The 15,814-nt window shown below is 41.3% G+C and overlaps 1 protein-coding gene across 2 annotated transcripts in view; it reads right to left on the bottom strand.

The window, feature by feature from the left end:
- The window catches only part of Rnf139 (ring finger protein 139), an 18,200-nt gene extending 6,507 nt beyond the window's left edge, over window positions 1-11,693 (bottom strand). Inside the window, exons 1-2 of one of the 2 annotated variants that reach the window (XM_031359746.1) lie at window positions 11,147-11,693; window positions 403-2,248 (exon numbers count right to left, since the gene is read on the bottom strand). In XM_031359746.1, the coding sequence (XP_031215606.1) occupies window positions 426-2,248; window positions 11,147-11,327 (2,004 nt within the window). In that variant the 5' untranslated portion in view covers window positions 11,328-11,693 and the 3' untranslated portion in view covers window positions 403-425. Of the gene's footprint in view, window positions 1-177; window positions 2,249-11,146 lie in introns of those variants that run through there. The other variant, XM_031359745.1, reaches the window with a different exon arrangement.
- Between the last annotated feature and the right edge of the window lie 4,121 nt (window positions 11,694-15,814).

The raw sequence follows: 15,814 nt of genomic DNA, 5'->3' as shown, positions 1-15,814 counted from the left end.
ATTTTATCTCCTTGTCTTTTACACTAACGTTCCTTTATTCTGCATTTTCCCACTCATTTTAAGGAAAAACTAGAGTCCAGCATTAGATATATTTCTAATTTCATGGAGGAATCTTTGGCACAATTGACGCACCGTATGATCATTATCTCTATTAAGAAGTTATTTGTTCAAATTTTGTCATAAAAACGTGAAAACATTTTATTCTATGTACAATAATGTACACAAATTTAAACAGGTCACCAAAGAGACCAGAAGTAATTAAAGAGGTATATTTACAGTAGCACATCACAGTAAACGGAAAATCATTCACAGTTTCAACATCGATACTGTTTTTGTGCTTGGTTACACACTGACGTGAAGCATATTACTCCATTTTGGATGAACTGAATTTTAAACAAATACCTCAATGATTAGTAAATGCTACTTTAATCAGTGTCATCATTGAATTCTGCTGCTGCGGCGGCGCCTGCGTGCTGAATCCCCCCGTTCCTTTCTCTTTGAATATCATCATCACAGTCTGTACTGTCCTCCTCATTCAATTCTTGGTCAGATCCAGCAGCATCTTCTCTTAAAGCTTCCTCTGGGTTTGGATTTTCATTGGGTGCAATAAATCCATTGTTGTTAGATGCATTTGAGTTATCCTTGATATCGTCTTCGATGTACACTTTCTGATGGCACATTGGACAAGTATCTTGAATGTATAGCCATTTCCGAAGGCAGAGTGCATGGAAATAATGGTTACACGGTGTAATACGAGCAGACGTTGTAAACTCATGATAGCAGATTGCACACACATCACCTATTTCTCGCAAGTGACTCCCTTTTATTTCAGGAAGTGAATTAATTTTCTTAACAGCAGTTCTACGATTCATGAATGTCTTCCAGCCATTTTTTACTTGTAAGTAGATGTTAAAATATGCATGTAGACACATCATACAAGCCCGAATTTTACTTCCTGACTCAAACATCATGGTATAGGCCCCATTCCCAAACATCACTACTCCAAATATAAATTCGATAATATTGCCTGTGGAGCGAACAAAGTAGACATAATCATCAAGCTTTTCCCAGAGGACATTATAGTAGCCATCGATCATGAATAGTGTGTAGACAGTGAGGGAAACTACTACTTTCAAGCAGAGTTCCACACAGAAGGCTGTAACTGCAAACAGCCATGTATTTAGTGCATAGTGATGCCAAAGAACATAACTGAGTATGACAGGAAGAATAAACAGGCAAGCAGAGACAAACAGCACGGGAAAATGTCTATGGAAAGATGACACATGGGAGGCACTGAGAGACATTAACACGGGGTCTGTCATTCCATGGATGAAATGGAGGACTGCAGTTAATAAAAGGCACATGTTTCTACTTAAGCGAATAAGTCTCTCTTCAGGTCTCAGCCCACTTAAACCAGTCTGAAGAGCCAAAATGAAAAATAAAACAGGTGCTACAAAGCCAAGCCGCCTGTCATCTTCTTCAGTTGATCCAATAAAGGCCAATATTCCAAGGCCCAAATAATGGGCTATTGAAGAAATTACAGCACTCATGCCTAGTACAGTTAGTGTAGAATCACAGCCACTAATTATTAGATTGCAAATGACGTCCCAGAAATCATCCCAAGAAATAAAGAAGGACTCAGTTTCATTTGCCATCTTTAAAATGTACATTAACACTGTAGCCTGAGCTGTAATTCTTGTTAGCCAGAAGACCCGAAGTATGTCTGGGAAACGAATCCTCTTCCATGTGTCCTCCATCAATAACTGTAATCCATAAATTCGGTACATATGCCTCACCAACAAGTAAACATACCGAGTAGAATAGTAAAACCACTTAAGTTTCACTGCCAAGACAAGCAGTGTGTTAAATATGAGAATCAAGGAAGACATGAGAACTAATGTCTCTCTGATGTGTAATGGTAGCTCTGTGATTAAGCCCAGTACAGGAACCAAGATATTCAAAATCATTAACTGTGAATAAATGGACTGAATCTGGAGTAATGTGACATATCCAATTCCAAAGGTTAGCTGCAGAACGATGAGTGCCATCCACAGTGAGGGCCCTTTCCGAGGAAGCAACTCAATTCCAAATGCTGACATGTTGTAGACACCATAGAAGTCAATGTGCAAAGCAGCATAGTAATTCACCAACACTGAAGTTGCAGCTAATAGAAAGGCTGAGCTGTACATGTAAAACTTGAAAAGTGATCGCTGTGACAAGATCAGAACAATACTGGATACAACTATACCTAAGGAAAAAAGAGAGAAGGGTATTCAAATAAAATATTTTTAAGCATGTTTTTTTATACCAGCAATTACAACTTTCTTCCCTTTATTATGCTATTTTTTGTAGTTGTAAAACCTCAAGACGACTCAGGCTAACAGGGCAGTAAAGGTTTGAGAAGTCAAGAGTTCTAAACCAGAGCAAATAAACACATTTTTAAAACCTTGGCCCCTTATTTTCTGGTTTCTAAAGTAATTCTGCTTGTCATAGTATATATACATCCATGCAAACCAGACCGACTAAACACATTTTTACAAACCTGGCCCCTTATTTTCTGGTTTCTAAAGTAATTCTGCTTATCATGGTTTATATGCATCTATACATGAGATTACTAAATTATCTTCAGGACAAAACTGTAATGATATACATGCACTTTTTGATAAGTTTTTAAACTCAAAAGAACACTTCCTATGTAATTTCATAATCATTAAAAAGTTTAATGTAATTCCACCAAAATAATAACACTATTCAGAATGGAAATGACTAGACTGACAGGCTTGTTCTACTTGGTTTCAGAATCCTTTCATCAAGTGTTCTTTAGACAAGGTGAACTTCTATACTTCACCTTATTACCTCCTTTTCTTCCAGCTGAGCTCAGCAGGTTCTTTCTTAGATATGCATATTCTCTAAGGGTTCCAACTCAGGTCCCCAATACACTCCTTTGCATTTCTGAAATGCTTTCCAAGTTCCCTTTTCCTACAAACATCATATCTTCAGAAAACCGAACCATGTTTTAAAGGATGGCTGGCTATAAGCATCATTCCCATTGTTCCCTGTAAGTACTGTACATGGTCTGATGATTGCTATCAAGCGCCATCCAGCATATGCTGTTCAGACAACATACCTACAGAACTTTTAGGACATAACTAGTGTACACATACCAAGTGTATACTACCCTATATTCAAGTTTGTAATTATCTAGCCGATACTCAAGTTTGTAATTATCTAGTTATCACTCCATTACATAGTTCTGTCCCTGCCTTATAAATCAATGGATTGCACAATGCTTTATACAAAGAAAGGTTATTTACTGGGGTAGTGTTTCAGTACCATATGTATTATGCTCCTAAAAAACGATCATAAAATACAGCCTGAGTAAGAAACTAATTGACAGGGAGAGACAAAGCTAGGAAGCCAAAAGTACTTGAGTAGCTTTCCTTCCGTATGCCCCAAAGAAGAATGCTGTATTTCACAGCCTGCACATATCTAAAAAGGAGAATGGCTAGTTCCTTTAAGGGATTACCCTCTGCCTAAACACCAGGTTCTTTGTGAAAAGAAAAAAGAAGACACATCTGAAGTCTGAGTAAAGTCCACTTTTTGCTTGGAGCATTGTTTCTGGAAAAGGAAAGCAGTGCTACCTCAGGCTGCACGATACCCACATGCTCTCTACCTCTTTCTACGTGGAATATCCCAAGCCTCATTCCTCTTCTAGGTTGAGTTCTACTTTATGCCACTTAAAAGAAAGAAAGTAAAGCAGGTTCTAAAATGCTGAGTGACAACTTGCCATTCAGAGTATCAGACCTCACCATTAACTAGTCATGACCTTAGTTGACCTTTAATAGTTTTTTTTTTAATCCTAGTAACTTTTTCTCTGAATCTTACTTATACACTCAAGTTGAGTGATGGGTTGGCTGTTAGGAATGCTGTTTAAAAACAAGAGCCATTTGCTCTATGTACCAAATGAACCAACTGGGAAATGGTAGGAGAGGGTAGGTACTGCCACTACAATGGCCCAACAAGCAATCTGATCTTCCTTCCCTCCCTCCAAATCAGGACCTCACTATCTGTATACTCACAATGGCCACAAACCTGTACCTGCCTGAGCCTCCCACATGCTGGACTGTAGGCACAGGTTGTCAACCCTAGCCTCACACTACTATTCCCTGAGGTAAATTATATTCTCAGTGTAAAATCGGTAAACACTCCAAAAGTAGCATACACTTGTAATTCCTACACAAAAGCTATAGACAGATCTTTTGTAACCATGTTCTTATGAAATATGGGAAGAACTAACTCTCACTTTACTGTAAAAAAAAAAAAAGTACCAACTCCCCAGCTAAGAAGTCTCGAGGAAATGTTCTCTCTGGTGGTCTTTGGGAAGCAATAGGGCAGGTTTCTTTGCAGTCCACAGCTGAGACATGAGGTTTTTTTCTCAGGGTCCAAGGAAACCCAGGGGTACTTTTCATTGGAGCTTTCTTTTAAAACGCCACCTTTAGACACAGAATTAAACCATAACCTGGGAATTTTAGTCCTCGACTCCAGTATAAGAACCAAGTATCAAAATCTATTCAGGAACTTTGAATTCATATATGAACTGAATGTGCCAAAGAGTTCAGGACCTTTTCAGTTAGAATTCCAAACCCAAGAAGCAATAACAGGAAATGAAGGAGTACATCCATGCACTTTACACACCACGGCATGAACTCTGGTTTTAGAAGAAGGGACTTGCTATGTATGTAGTCCAAACTAGCCTTCCACTGTGTCCTCCTCCCTGTCTCTAGAAGGCTAAAATTAAAGGTGTGCCCCCAACAAAGTGCAAACTCTTTAAAAGTCCATTCATTCCTAACTCTTCTGCAAACTTATGACTGAAATTTAGAAGGAAATAAAATTACATTTATACCTCTCCAGATCCCTAAGTACCTTTAAACCATTCAAAAGCAGGCAAAGAAACAAAGTAGTAAAAGACATTAATTACTCCTTTACTTCAGAGTCCTAAGCAATGACATTCAGGGAAAAAAACTACTGTGAAATGATGCTAATCTGTTAGCATACTTGACAAATAAATTATACTACAGAGAAACACTTTCTAAACCTGGCATTGTAGCACTTAGCACAAGCCCTGAAGACTGAGGCATAAGTACCATGCTGAGCTGTGTGAGACCCTATCTCAAAACAGCAAAATTCTATCAAACCTTCATTTTAGGTAAAAACAAAACAAAAAGCAAACAAAAAAAACTCAGCAAGAACGATATCATAGCTTGTTTTATTCATGAAATTGAATTTTAACAAGTATGATTTCATTACCATATGTGAACATGGATTTTAAAAGCCAAGCCCCAAAGAGGTGGTGGTTTGGGTTTTTGGAGAGAGAGGTCTCTCTTAGAGCACTAGGTGTTTTGAGCCCACAGAGATCTGCCTACCTCTGCTTTCAGAGTACTGAGCCTAAAGGCATGTACTACTAAACCCAGGTCTGAAGAGGTAAGGTGTAATCATTTGAGTTCTGTTGTTCTCTGTCTTCACCATCTATATGGCTAGTCCTCGTCCAGGTTCCAAACTTCCAACTTCCAAAAGCTGTGGAATCCATAGTAACAAGACTCTTAGCCGGGCGGTGGTGGCGCACGCCTTTAATCCCAGCACTTGGGAGGCAGAAACAGGCGGATTTCTGAGTTCGAGGCCAGCCTGGTCTACAGAGTGAGTATCAGGACAGCCAGGGCTATACAGAGAAACCCTGTCTCGAAAAACCAAAAAAAAAAAAAAAAAAAAAAAAAAAAAAAAAAGACTCTCTTGTTTAGGAATGCAGTGGCTGACAGTTTGGAGCTTCTGAATATTCTCAGGATAGAGACTGTTATAGAAATAACAGCCAAAAAAAATGATCAGAGGCCTCAAAGTTCTGGTTCCCCTTTGGTCCCTTCCTACTTCTAAGGAGGGGGATAAACTGAGTAGCTAAGCCAGAGGTGACCATTTAACCAACAGCGCCCACACAACAAAACCCCAGCAGGACTGAATTCTGAAGGCTCCAGAAACCTTCATTTTGTAGCTCCAGAGGCTGGAGACCTGACAGGGCAGACACTCCTCAGTCCACTATGCCCTATACACCCACCTCTAACTCTGTCGGTCCTTTGTCATAAATGGACAAATAAAGAGACATTTCCCCAGATTCTGTCTGCATTCCAGCAATGAGAGGAACACAAAGAATGGGTCAGGAAATTTTTCCTGACTACTGATTAAAGAGTACTTCCATTTCTAGGAAAAAAAAAAAAGGAAGGAAGGGTTCTTCTGTGAAGGCCACTTTACCCTCTGTCCATTTCTTACGGTTTAGACAAATATACTTCCTTACAAAAGGCTATGTTGAAGATTTAGTACCTGGCAGGTAATGAGAGAGATGACTGGATCATTAGAGTTCTATATCCAACAATGCATTAATCCATGAATGAATTCACTGCTGAATGGAGGAGACGGGACCTAGCGGGAGGCAGCTGGTCCCTTGCAGCGGTAGGGGTGGGAACAGTGGGATTTTGAAAGGAATGCCTTTAAAGGTATAGCTTGTCTTGGCTCCTTCCTGCTTCTCTGTGCTTCCTGTCTGCCATGAGTCAAGCAACTTTCTCTGCCATGACCTTTGGTCATAATGCTCTGCTTCACCACAGGCCCAAAATCAATTAATCAGGTGTCATAGACTGAACTCTCTGAACCTAGGAGTCAAAATAAACCTTTCCCTCTGCAAGTTAACCTTAGGAATTCTGTCTCCACACAATGACTAACACGATATGGTGTCAGGATGCTTTTCCTACTGTGTCCAATTAATAACAAATTATTTGTTGGTTCTAAGTAATATCCAGGCTTACATCTAGTCTTTTTTTTTTTAGATGCTGATTTATTATAAGGTTTTTAATCCTAAAAATCCAATTTATAATCTTTCTATAAATTGATTATTCATACAGATAAGAAGGGAGCCAGCAATTTTTCCATATTAAGTAAATATCACTAAGTACTTCATATTTACTTCTGTGAACCTCAATTCAATTCTACCTCTGAAACTTACCAAGTTTCTATTATACTTGTATATTTCTGAATTGCGCATTTTATATTCCTACTCTATTTGTCCATCCCCATGGTTCTCAAACAGGATTAGAGTCCTCCCTCCTTGGGAACACTTGACAAATATCTAGGATCAGAATGTATGTGACAACCGAAGTATGTGTTAGATGGACAGGTTGCTACTGGCAGAAAGTAGGGAGACAAGAAAAAAGGCTAGAAATGGTACTTTGTAGATAGTACTTATGCTGTCCAAAATATCAATAGAGCTCCTGCTGAGGACCCTGGGTCTTGCCCCCTGCCAGACAGTCACTTCACTCCTGCTTTCTCAAACCACAGGTTTTCCCTCTGAATGGATCATCTCATTCGGTATCAAAGAAAATTCTCAATTCTTTTACAATGAAGAGATTTCCAACTAACACACATTTAGAGAATGTCTTAAGTCTGCTGTTTTGTTATTTTCAATAGTGCTATAGTGGATATCCTTGTTCATAATGTGGTATAACTATAATTTCTAAGTCCTTACAACTAGAATTGTGAATCAAAAGGTATATAGTAAATATCACTTGATGGCTAGAGATATAATTCAGGTGGCAAGAAACCTTTCCTACCTATCACGCCTGACAGCTGGGTTCAATCCCTGGCATCTTTTAAAACCAGCTACAGTGGTACAACCTTACAATCTCATCAATACTGAGGTAGAGTCAAGAGAATCAAAAGCTCAAGCTCATCTTCAATTTAGGGTCAGCATAAGCTACATGTGATCCTGCCTCAAACAATTAGTCAGAATCAGTTGATAATGCCGAATGGTTTATACAGAGGTGATGGCTTGCCAAATTATATATAAATCTGCCTACTTCAAATAGGTAAACACCTGTGCCAAATACTTTTAAATCACACTTTGCATTCTTCACTGAACTAACAGATAAACTATTTCTTTCATTAGCAGTGAGGCTAGGAACTACTTTTCCTAACAGGCCACCTGAAGTTTATGCTATGGAGGCAAAGCCTTCTTTCTAAAGGGCATATGCATGATATAAACAGTTTCCTTTCAATGTCATTTTAAAGAGATTTTCAATAAAATTTTTAAAAATTATTTTTAAATACTCAAACTTATTGTATTTGTAATTTCTCAGTTTTCTTTTATAGTTAGAATCCTTTGCCACGTCAATCAATTGCTACCATATGAGTAATACTATTAAAACATGTTTCTATGCTTGCATCTTTTTTTGTCTTTAAATTTGCTAACTTGGCATTATGCTCTTGTGAGATGAGCTTCACTTACTGTCTTAATACAACCTATGAAATAATTTTATGTTCCCAAACATGTACATACTGCTATGGTTTTCTTGATATCTCTAAAAGGAAAGGCTTTATTTTCTGAGCTTTTGAAATCTCAAACTGGTCTGACACCAGACGAAAGCACAGTTGCTGAACCATTTTTTAGTCAGAGGGAAAACGCTGCAGACACTGACACATCCAACTAGCAATCTTTGCAAAGGGTGCTGGGTGAATCCTGAGGTACGTAGGCGTCAATTATGACCAGTCCCCAACCAATCTCCACTCACATCTTTCATACACATACATGCTGCTACTTTCATTTAAGGTGATTTTTCTTAAATCACAAAACTTTCTTCAGTTTTTATTCTTACAAAAAATTAGCACAACTATTCAGCTTCAATTTAGGAAATCATTAGATGATGAATTTAGAGGTCAATTTTTCTTTAAAACCTGAGTCAATATTCTGAGATAAATTTTTTTCAAATAAATATTTGGCGATTTCAAAAGGATGCAATACCTATAACAAAGTATAGTCTGAAGCATTATATGTGTATAACTGAAGTATATGTATATGTATAGTATATGTATATAACTAAAGTATATAACTGAAGCATTAAAATATTTTCTGAAAAGTGATCATACAAAGAGCGAACACATGAACAATCAAATGCTTTAAAGGGTTTTTATCCTAACTCATTTATTGTCCTAAACATCCATGATAAAGATAAAAGAAGTTGCACCTTCAAAATGAAACCTCTTCAAGACTGAGTGATTAGAACGTCACTGACCATGGACAGGTTGGAATGTTGCAGGTCCAGTGCCTAATTACAATTTACCTTGGACTATCTTTAGCATCCAGTGACTATGTTAATAAAACCCTTTTGGAATATACTAACTTAAAGCCTTGGCTCCCAATAGCCAGAGGTGTAGAGCACCTTCCTGGGTCTACGGCAGGAACCTTGGCTTTGCTTTCAACCACCTACTGCACATTCCACTTATGGTAACATTCCACTTATGTTTTTTAAAGTGTTGTATTATAAAAACTTTTATCCAACTGTTATGTTGGAACATGGAATTTGGGGTAACTTCAATCAGTGTTTGTGGGCCACAGTCACTCAGATTTGGTTTCAGAATAAGCTATCTCTTCCCATTTGAGATGGGTTGTGTTTTTATGTTGACAATACCGTCTTTATAAAGGTAGAAAAAAACAAAACCACAGACCGTTAAATGGATTACCAGCAGCTCTTAGTGAAATTCTCAAATACAAAACTTCTGTGAAGAAAAAGTATGAAGAGTGGGTGGGGGAACAATTACTTTCTTAAATGTTTTTACTACAAATAACTAAAGAAAACTCCTTTCTTTGGATCTACCTAGTGCCGAGTACTCCAAAAGGAAATGCATTAAACCACCAGCTCCCCCAAAAGTTGCTAACTCTGCAGTTACTATGCCATGAACACATTCACGGCAGTGGCTATACGCACTATCTGTGAGATGACAAGGCATACTCCTCTCACACACAGCCCTAATTTTATGACAGAGAATGGTGGCAGTGGCTTTAATAAAGGAATGCAGAATGGCTAGCATGTGTCCCCAGTAGATTACTCTAAGTCCTTGCAGAGAATCACCACTTTTTTTTTTCTTGTTAACTTTAAGGTGAGCACTACTGGTTAATACAGCGAGCGCTCTGTTCCGCATTTCAACACACTGAGGAAGAACGAAAGTAAACCATCCTTGAAATCAGAAGGGTTTTTTAACATTCTAGCAAACACCAGCTGTGCACAAAATCCAAACAACTTCTACAATCTCATTTCTTCAACCTGTGAGGTATAAATAACACTATCCACCTTTGAGAAGTGACTGACAGATTAGGTAAAACCTGTTAAAATGGTTACTGCTAAGAAGAAAATTGCATCTTTATTGACACTCCTGTTCTGTGGGAATAAAGCTTGTACTTCTGAAGGTCTTGATCAGGGCCTCACTACCAGATACCCCCAACCCCCAACATTCCAATAGCAAAGACCCACCTAAAAACTCATCTTAATGATCTCATCAACAAAATCTGCCAAGCTGTAATTATCAGAAAAAGATTTCTTTATATGTTTCTCACTCTGGTGATGTAGAACAGAAAGAAATAGAAAGTGAAATATAAAATACTTTGAGTACTCAATCCATATGAAATGAAGACTGATCTTCCTAGATCTCCTGCAGATGTCTCATCACCCTGGGGCCAAGTTTTCATAGTCACATTCAACCCATTATTTATTCATAGAAAGAATTTAGGGTTCGTTATAAGTATAACCTTCCTCGCGGTGACTTTTGGAAATGGTTTCAAGGACTGACATTCAAAACTGTCATGGCTTGTGTGTCCATTTACCTCCAACACTTCACAATCCGGTAGGCTCCAAGACACTGAAGTGACAACATACTCTGCATTGTGAAAATGGGAAGACAGGGGGGGCTCAAGCTTTGGCTAGAGTCCAAGGTCACACACTGCGAGACCCGGACAGTTGTTTTTCCAGGGCTGTCGCATAGGACGCGGTAAGACAGCAGTCATTCCCCAAGAGAAACCAGCAGGCACAGTCGCATGCTCACACAGCTGTGCTTTTCTCCTCGCCCATCCAGGTGCCGACTGGACAGGGCACAGACCCGCCAGCACCACTCCGCTGTCAACGCTGGCACGGGGTACCATGGGTCCCCGCACCCTACCAAAAATCTTCCTGGGGAACCAGACCGTGGTTCCCCAAAGCCGCGTGCCACCAGCGCCCTGCCGGTCCCGTCCGCCCGGGGCAGGGCACGCCTTGGCCCGCAGGCTAGCCTACGCGGTCCTTACCGAGGAGCCGGAAAAAGATCTGAAGCCCGATGCAGAACCGGCTTTGGCTGGAATCGTAGTAGGAGTTGAAGATGGCGTCGATGATGTAGAGGCAAGGCACCCGGAGCGCCACTTCGAGCGCCGCCCAGACCTGCTGCTGGGCCATCCGCACCTGCTGCTGCGGGGGCCCCACCGCCGCCATGAGCCGCTGCCACACCGGGGCTGGGCGGGCCGGGCAGGGCGGCGCGGGGGAGGCCCGGGGCCGCGGCGGGCGCGGAGGAGAGTGGCTCCGCCCCCGCCCGCCTCCTGTCCTGTGTCCCGGCCCGCCCCGCCGCCCGCTCGCGTCCCTCGGTGGAGTTGGGGGCGGCGGCCGCGGCTCCCGGGAGGCCTCGGGGCGTCGGTGTTTCCGGGCGGCTAGGGTCTGGCTCCTCCTCCCTCCAGCGCCTCCCCCGCCAGTGGAGCCACCATCTTGACCCCGCCTGCCTCGGCCGTTGCAGCCGTTGCGAGGCCCCGAGGCTGCGCCCGCGGTCACTCGAGAACGCGGGGCCCGCGCCGCGGCCTGCGTCACAATCCGGCGCGCCGCGCAACGTCAGCACGCTCGGCCCGGCGAGCCTCGAGCGTTGCCATGGTCCCCGCCCGCTGCGGCGCGCCTCGCCGCGGGGTGGCGCTCGCGTCACCCGGCCGCCGCGCCCCAGCTGGACGCCCGCGCGCCTCTGAGTGACTGCCCCTCGGCGTTGGCGTGCTCAGAGCATGGGATGGTGGGCTCCTGCGCACCGATGGGGTTAGGTGTCCGGTAGAGCCCAGTGACTCTCCCGCGAACTCGCCTCCTGCTGCTTGAGAGATGAAAGGCCAGAGGACGCCGCCCTGCCTACCTGCTTCTCCCCACCCACAGAGGCTAGGTCTGAGGAATGGCTGGAGAAATAACCTGCGAGGCTGCACAGGGCGATCACTGCCAGACTTGGCACTGGCCTTGAGTTGCTAGGCGTTGCCAAGAAAAGCACACTCGCATCTGTTTACACATCTCCCTTCCTGTCCCTGTGGACGATCATGAGCACATCTTATTAATGGCTTAGAAGCCTGACTTAAGAGCAAGAACCCAGACCACTCTGAGTTCTTTGATTTATCCTTGTCCTGGATAATCCTTAATCAGAGTTGATGAGAACATTCTCCCGCCGCACTTCCTTGCCAATCAGTGGAATTGGTATGGCCTGGCTGTCGTTACTCTGTTCCTTCTCTGGCAAATGAAGGGTGTAAGGTCAGAGGCTGAGCTGTAGATTTAGCTGTTTTTGGTTTAAGGAACACAAAATAGCAAACCAGAAAGCCTGGTTGACTCAGGCTCCTAGCTCAAAGCGCGTAAGCCAGTTTACAGAAGTTGGACCTCCCTCCCCACCCCACCCCACTCCCGCAGGGGGAGGAGGTCTGTAAATAAAATTATCAGACTTTAACAGAACCCTTTGGGTGAAGATGTTTGCAGTAGAAAACATTGCACCTCCACCCAGTGTCCTTATTGCAGTTTTGTGGCTTGGATTTTGTTTGCTCACCTTCCCCTCTTCCATCTGTATACAAGGCACTGTGGGCCACTGTTTCCTTTTACCAAAGCTTTTCTATCAACTATTAAGACGGGTATTGGTCTAGCTATTGTATCAAGGTTGAAATTGAGGTTTAGATAAAATGAATTGCAAGATCACAAAGGTTCTAAGAGGTGGGGCTGTGTATGTCCCAGACCAACACCAAATCAAAACCAGAGATTGAACTTAATGCTATCTTAAAGCTTAAAACTTTGGTTTGTTTTGCTTTTTCTTTTTAACCCACAGCCCATTCTGTAACTGAGTCATATATCCTTCCTATAGCCGCTGTCACTATCCTAACTCAAGACGCCCTTGTCCTTTCTCTGGTTTATTGTAATACTCTTCAGATCTACTCTTTAGTAACTCTGGGTAACTTTCCTAAACTGCATAGCTGGAGACTAACATTGTGGTTATGACAACATTCCCAGAGGAAAGCAACCTTAGTGAGAGAATGACACAATCTTACATAGGGAACCCAAGGGATTAAATTAGCCTCTCAGCCCTCTCTTATTATCCCCTAAGTGTAATTAAAGTCAAAAGAGTGAAGCTATTACAGAGAAAAGGGCCCAGAAACACTAAAGTAAAAGTGTGATCGGAAAGAGGGAGAATTGTATTGTTATCATACAAAAATAGAGAATAAAATATGATCTGGAAGTACAAACTAATACTCATCTATCTCGTTGGTTATGACCAGTGCTGCCTATATTCACACTCATTCATAAACAATATACATAGAATACCTGTGTTCAAAGATGACACTGTCATTAATGATTCAAAAGCCTTTTGTCTGTCATTAATTATTCAAATGCCTCTTAGTAGCTTGCTTTTTTTTTTTTTTTTTTTTTTTTTTTTTTTTTTAAATCAGGGTCTCATTGTGTACCTCAAGCTTGGAACTGGCTTTGTAAATCAGGCTGGCCTCAAACTCTTTCTGTGTCTGCCTCCCAAGTTCTAGAATTAAACATACTTTAAAAGTAGGATGCATAAAACTTGAGTTAGCTTTTTTCTGGATATCCATCAGTCAGGCCTTGTCAAGCAAAGAAAAAAAAAATAAAGGTTCTAGGCTGTAAAAAGGAAATGTACTAGTGTACCCTGGCTTCCTTAGGTGGATCGAGCAATCAGGATCAAGCCTCCTCCCTCCCTCCGCCCCTTCCAACAAGGTCTTATGTATTTCTTTCCAATAGGATGATGCCAATTTCAGAAGAAGAGTGGGAACTCATAATTACAATATGCACTATAACTTCTACTTCCTTGGAAATTGCTTTAAAATAAGTCTCTAATTTTTTTCTCTTTTATTTAAAGTAAAATTTGCCAGGCAGTGGTGGTGCACGCTTTTAATCCCAACACTTGGGAGGCAGAGGCAGGTGGATTTCTGAGTTCGAGGCCAACCTGGTCTACAGAGTGAGTTCCAGGACAGCCAGGGCTACACAGAGAAACCCTGTCTCAAAATGAAGAAAGAAAGAAAAGAAAGAAAGAGAGAAAGAAAGAAAGAAAGAAAAGAAAGAAAGAAAGAAAGAAAGAAAGAAAGAAAGAAAGGAAAGGAAAGGAAAATTCAGATATGCCTATCTAAATGCAAGTGTTGACATTTTCTGGTTTTGTAAGTCCAAACAGACTTTTTGTAGTTAACAAGGGAAACAGCAGGGGTCACAGTGGTGTTTGGAGTAAATGTTGAGTCTCTCATTTCCTGACTTTTGGTTTTTCCCTTAGTAGGCATTTGCTGAGCACTTTGTATGTGCTTCACAGTTTGCCGGCCCACTTCTCTGGATAACTTACCTATCTCATTCTCAGCGTGCTCATCTGGAAGACAGAAGACCATGAAAATGAGAAATGAAATTATTACACATCATCCAGATCAAACCTTTGCTGTCTGGTTGAAGAACACAGAACTAGGCAATGGTGGTGGAATCAGATTTGCAGTATATAGTTTTCTCTTTCCAGAGTATAAGGTCATTCTCCTAAAAATAAATTGATGGTATTTGGGGTTGGGGGTGGGGTGCCAAATCCCAGACAGGATTTCTCTGTGTGGCTCTGGCTGTCCTAGAACTTACTCTGTAGACCAGGCTGGCCTCAAACTCAAAGATTCTCCTGCCTCTGCCTCTGGAGTGCTGGGATTAAAGGCGGGTGCCATCACCTGGCTTTGTGTTTTACTTTTACAAAAAGATAAATTAAAACAAGCTGAGTGTGGTGGCACATGATGTTGATCCCAGCACTTAGGAGGCAGACTGATCTCTGTGACTTTGAGGCCAGTTGGGGCTACGTAGCAAACTAAAATAATTTATAGGCTGGGGAGTGTATGTGTGTGTGTGTGTGTTAGAGCACTTTCCCTAGCATGTGCTAGGGAACAATCATCACCACCACAAAAATATTGAAAATAAAACAAGAAAAAATGTTACAAGTACTTAGTATGGTATGTCATGAATAAATTTTAGGAAAAATATCCACTGGAGTTACTATGCTATTTCAACACTCTTTCCAATATTCTGTTTATAGCTTAGAAGTATGGTATAGATACTCAATTTGTTACAGATGGTAACCATCAAGTGGAGCTCAATGCATTTTAGAATAGAAAATGATTACACTATGCTAGTCTAGGATCGCAGTCAACTGTAATGGGACAGCGGAGGGACTTCTGAAGAGGAGAATGCAGCCAATATTTACTTGAAGGTCGTGTCAGGGAGGGAAGATCACAGTAGACGGATAAATGATCATGCATCCCACAAGGCTCAGAAATGTTAGGGCATTTCGTGGTTGTGCAAACACAGTGCTGCTAGGTGGTATGCTCTTATAGTATACTGCCCATTGTTCTATGACATGATATATTTCTGTACCCACTGGTAGATAGATGTATGCAGCCCTTCACCGTATTTAGGATCCTAGAGGGTGAACTTCTGATGCTTACCTCTCATTTCACAGCTGCCTTGAGTGGAATAAAAGTTTTGAGGTTAGACACTTGAGTGTTGTAAAGATTTAAACCTTTTAGATTCAAAATATCCTCAATTTGGAAAAACAAATCTTAATAGGATCATTTTAAAAGGGGGCAGACTGACTTTAAAATTCATAAGAACATGGAAATGTCAACAATAGCTAAGACCATCTTAAAGAATAAAGTTGAAAGAACATTTTG

Source organism: Mastomys coucha, unplaced genomic scaffold (assembly GCF_008632895.1).
Source record: "Mastomys coucha isolate ucsf_1 unplaced genomic scaffold, UCSF_Mcou_1 pScaffold7, whole genome shotgun sequence".
In the NCBI taxonomy this organism is placed as follows: domain Eukaryota; kingdom Metazoa; phylum Chordata; class Mammalia; order Rodentia; family Muridae; genus Mastomys; species Mastomys coucha.
Note: the sequence above shows the minus strand (reverse complement) of the source record. Positions and strands in the feature narration are given on the sequence as shown.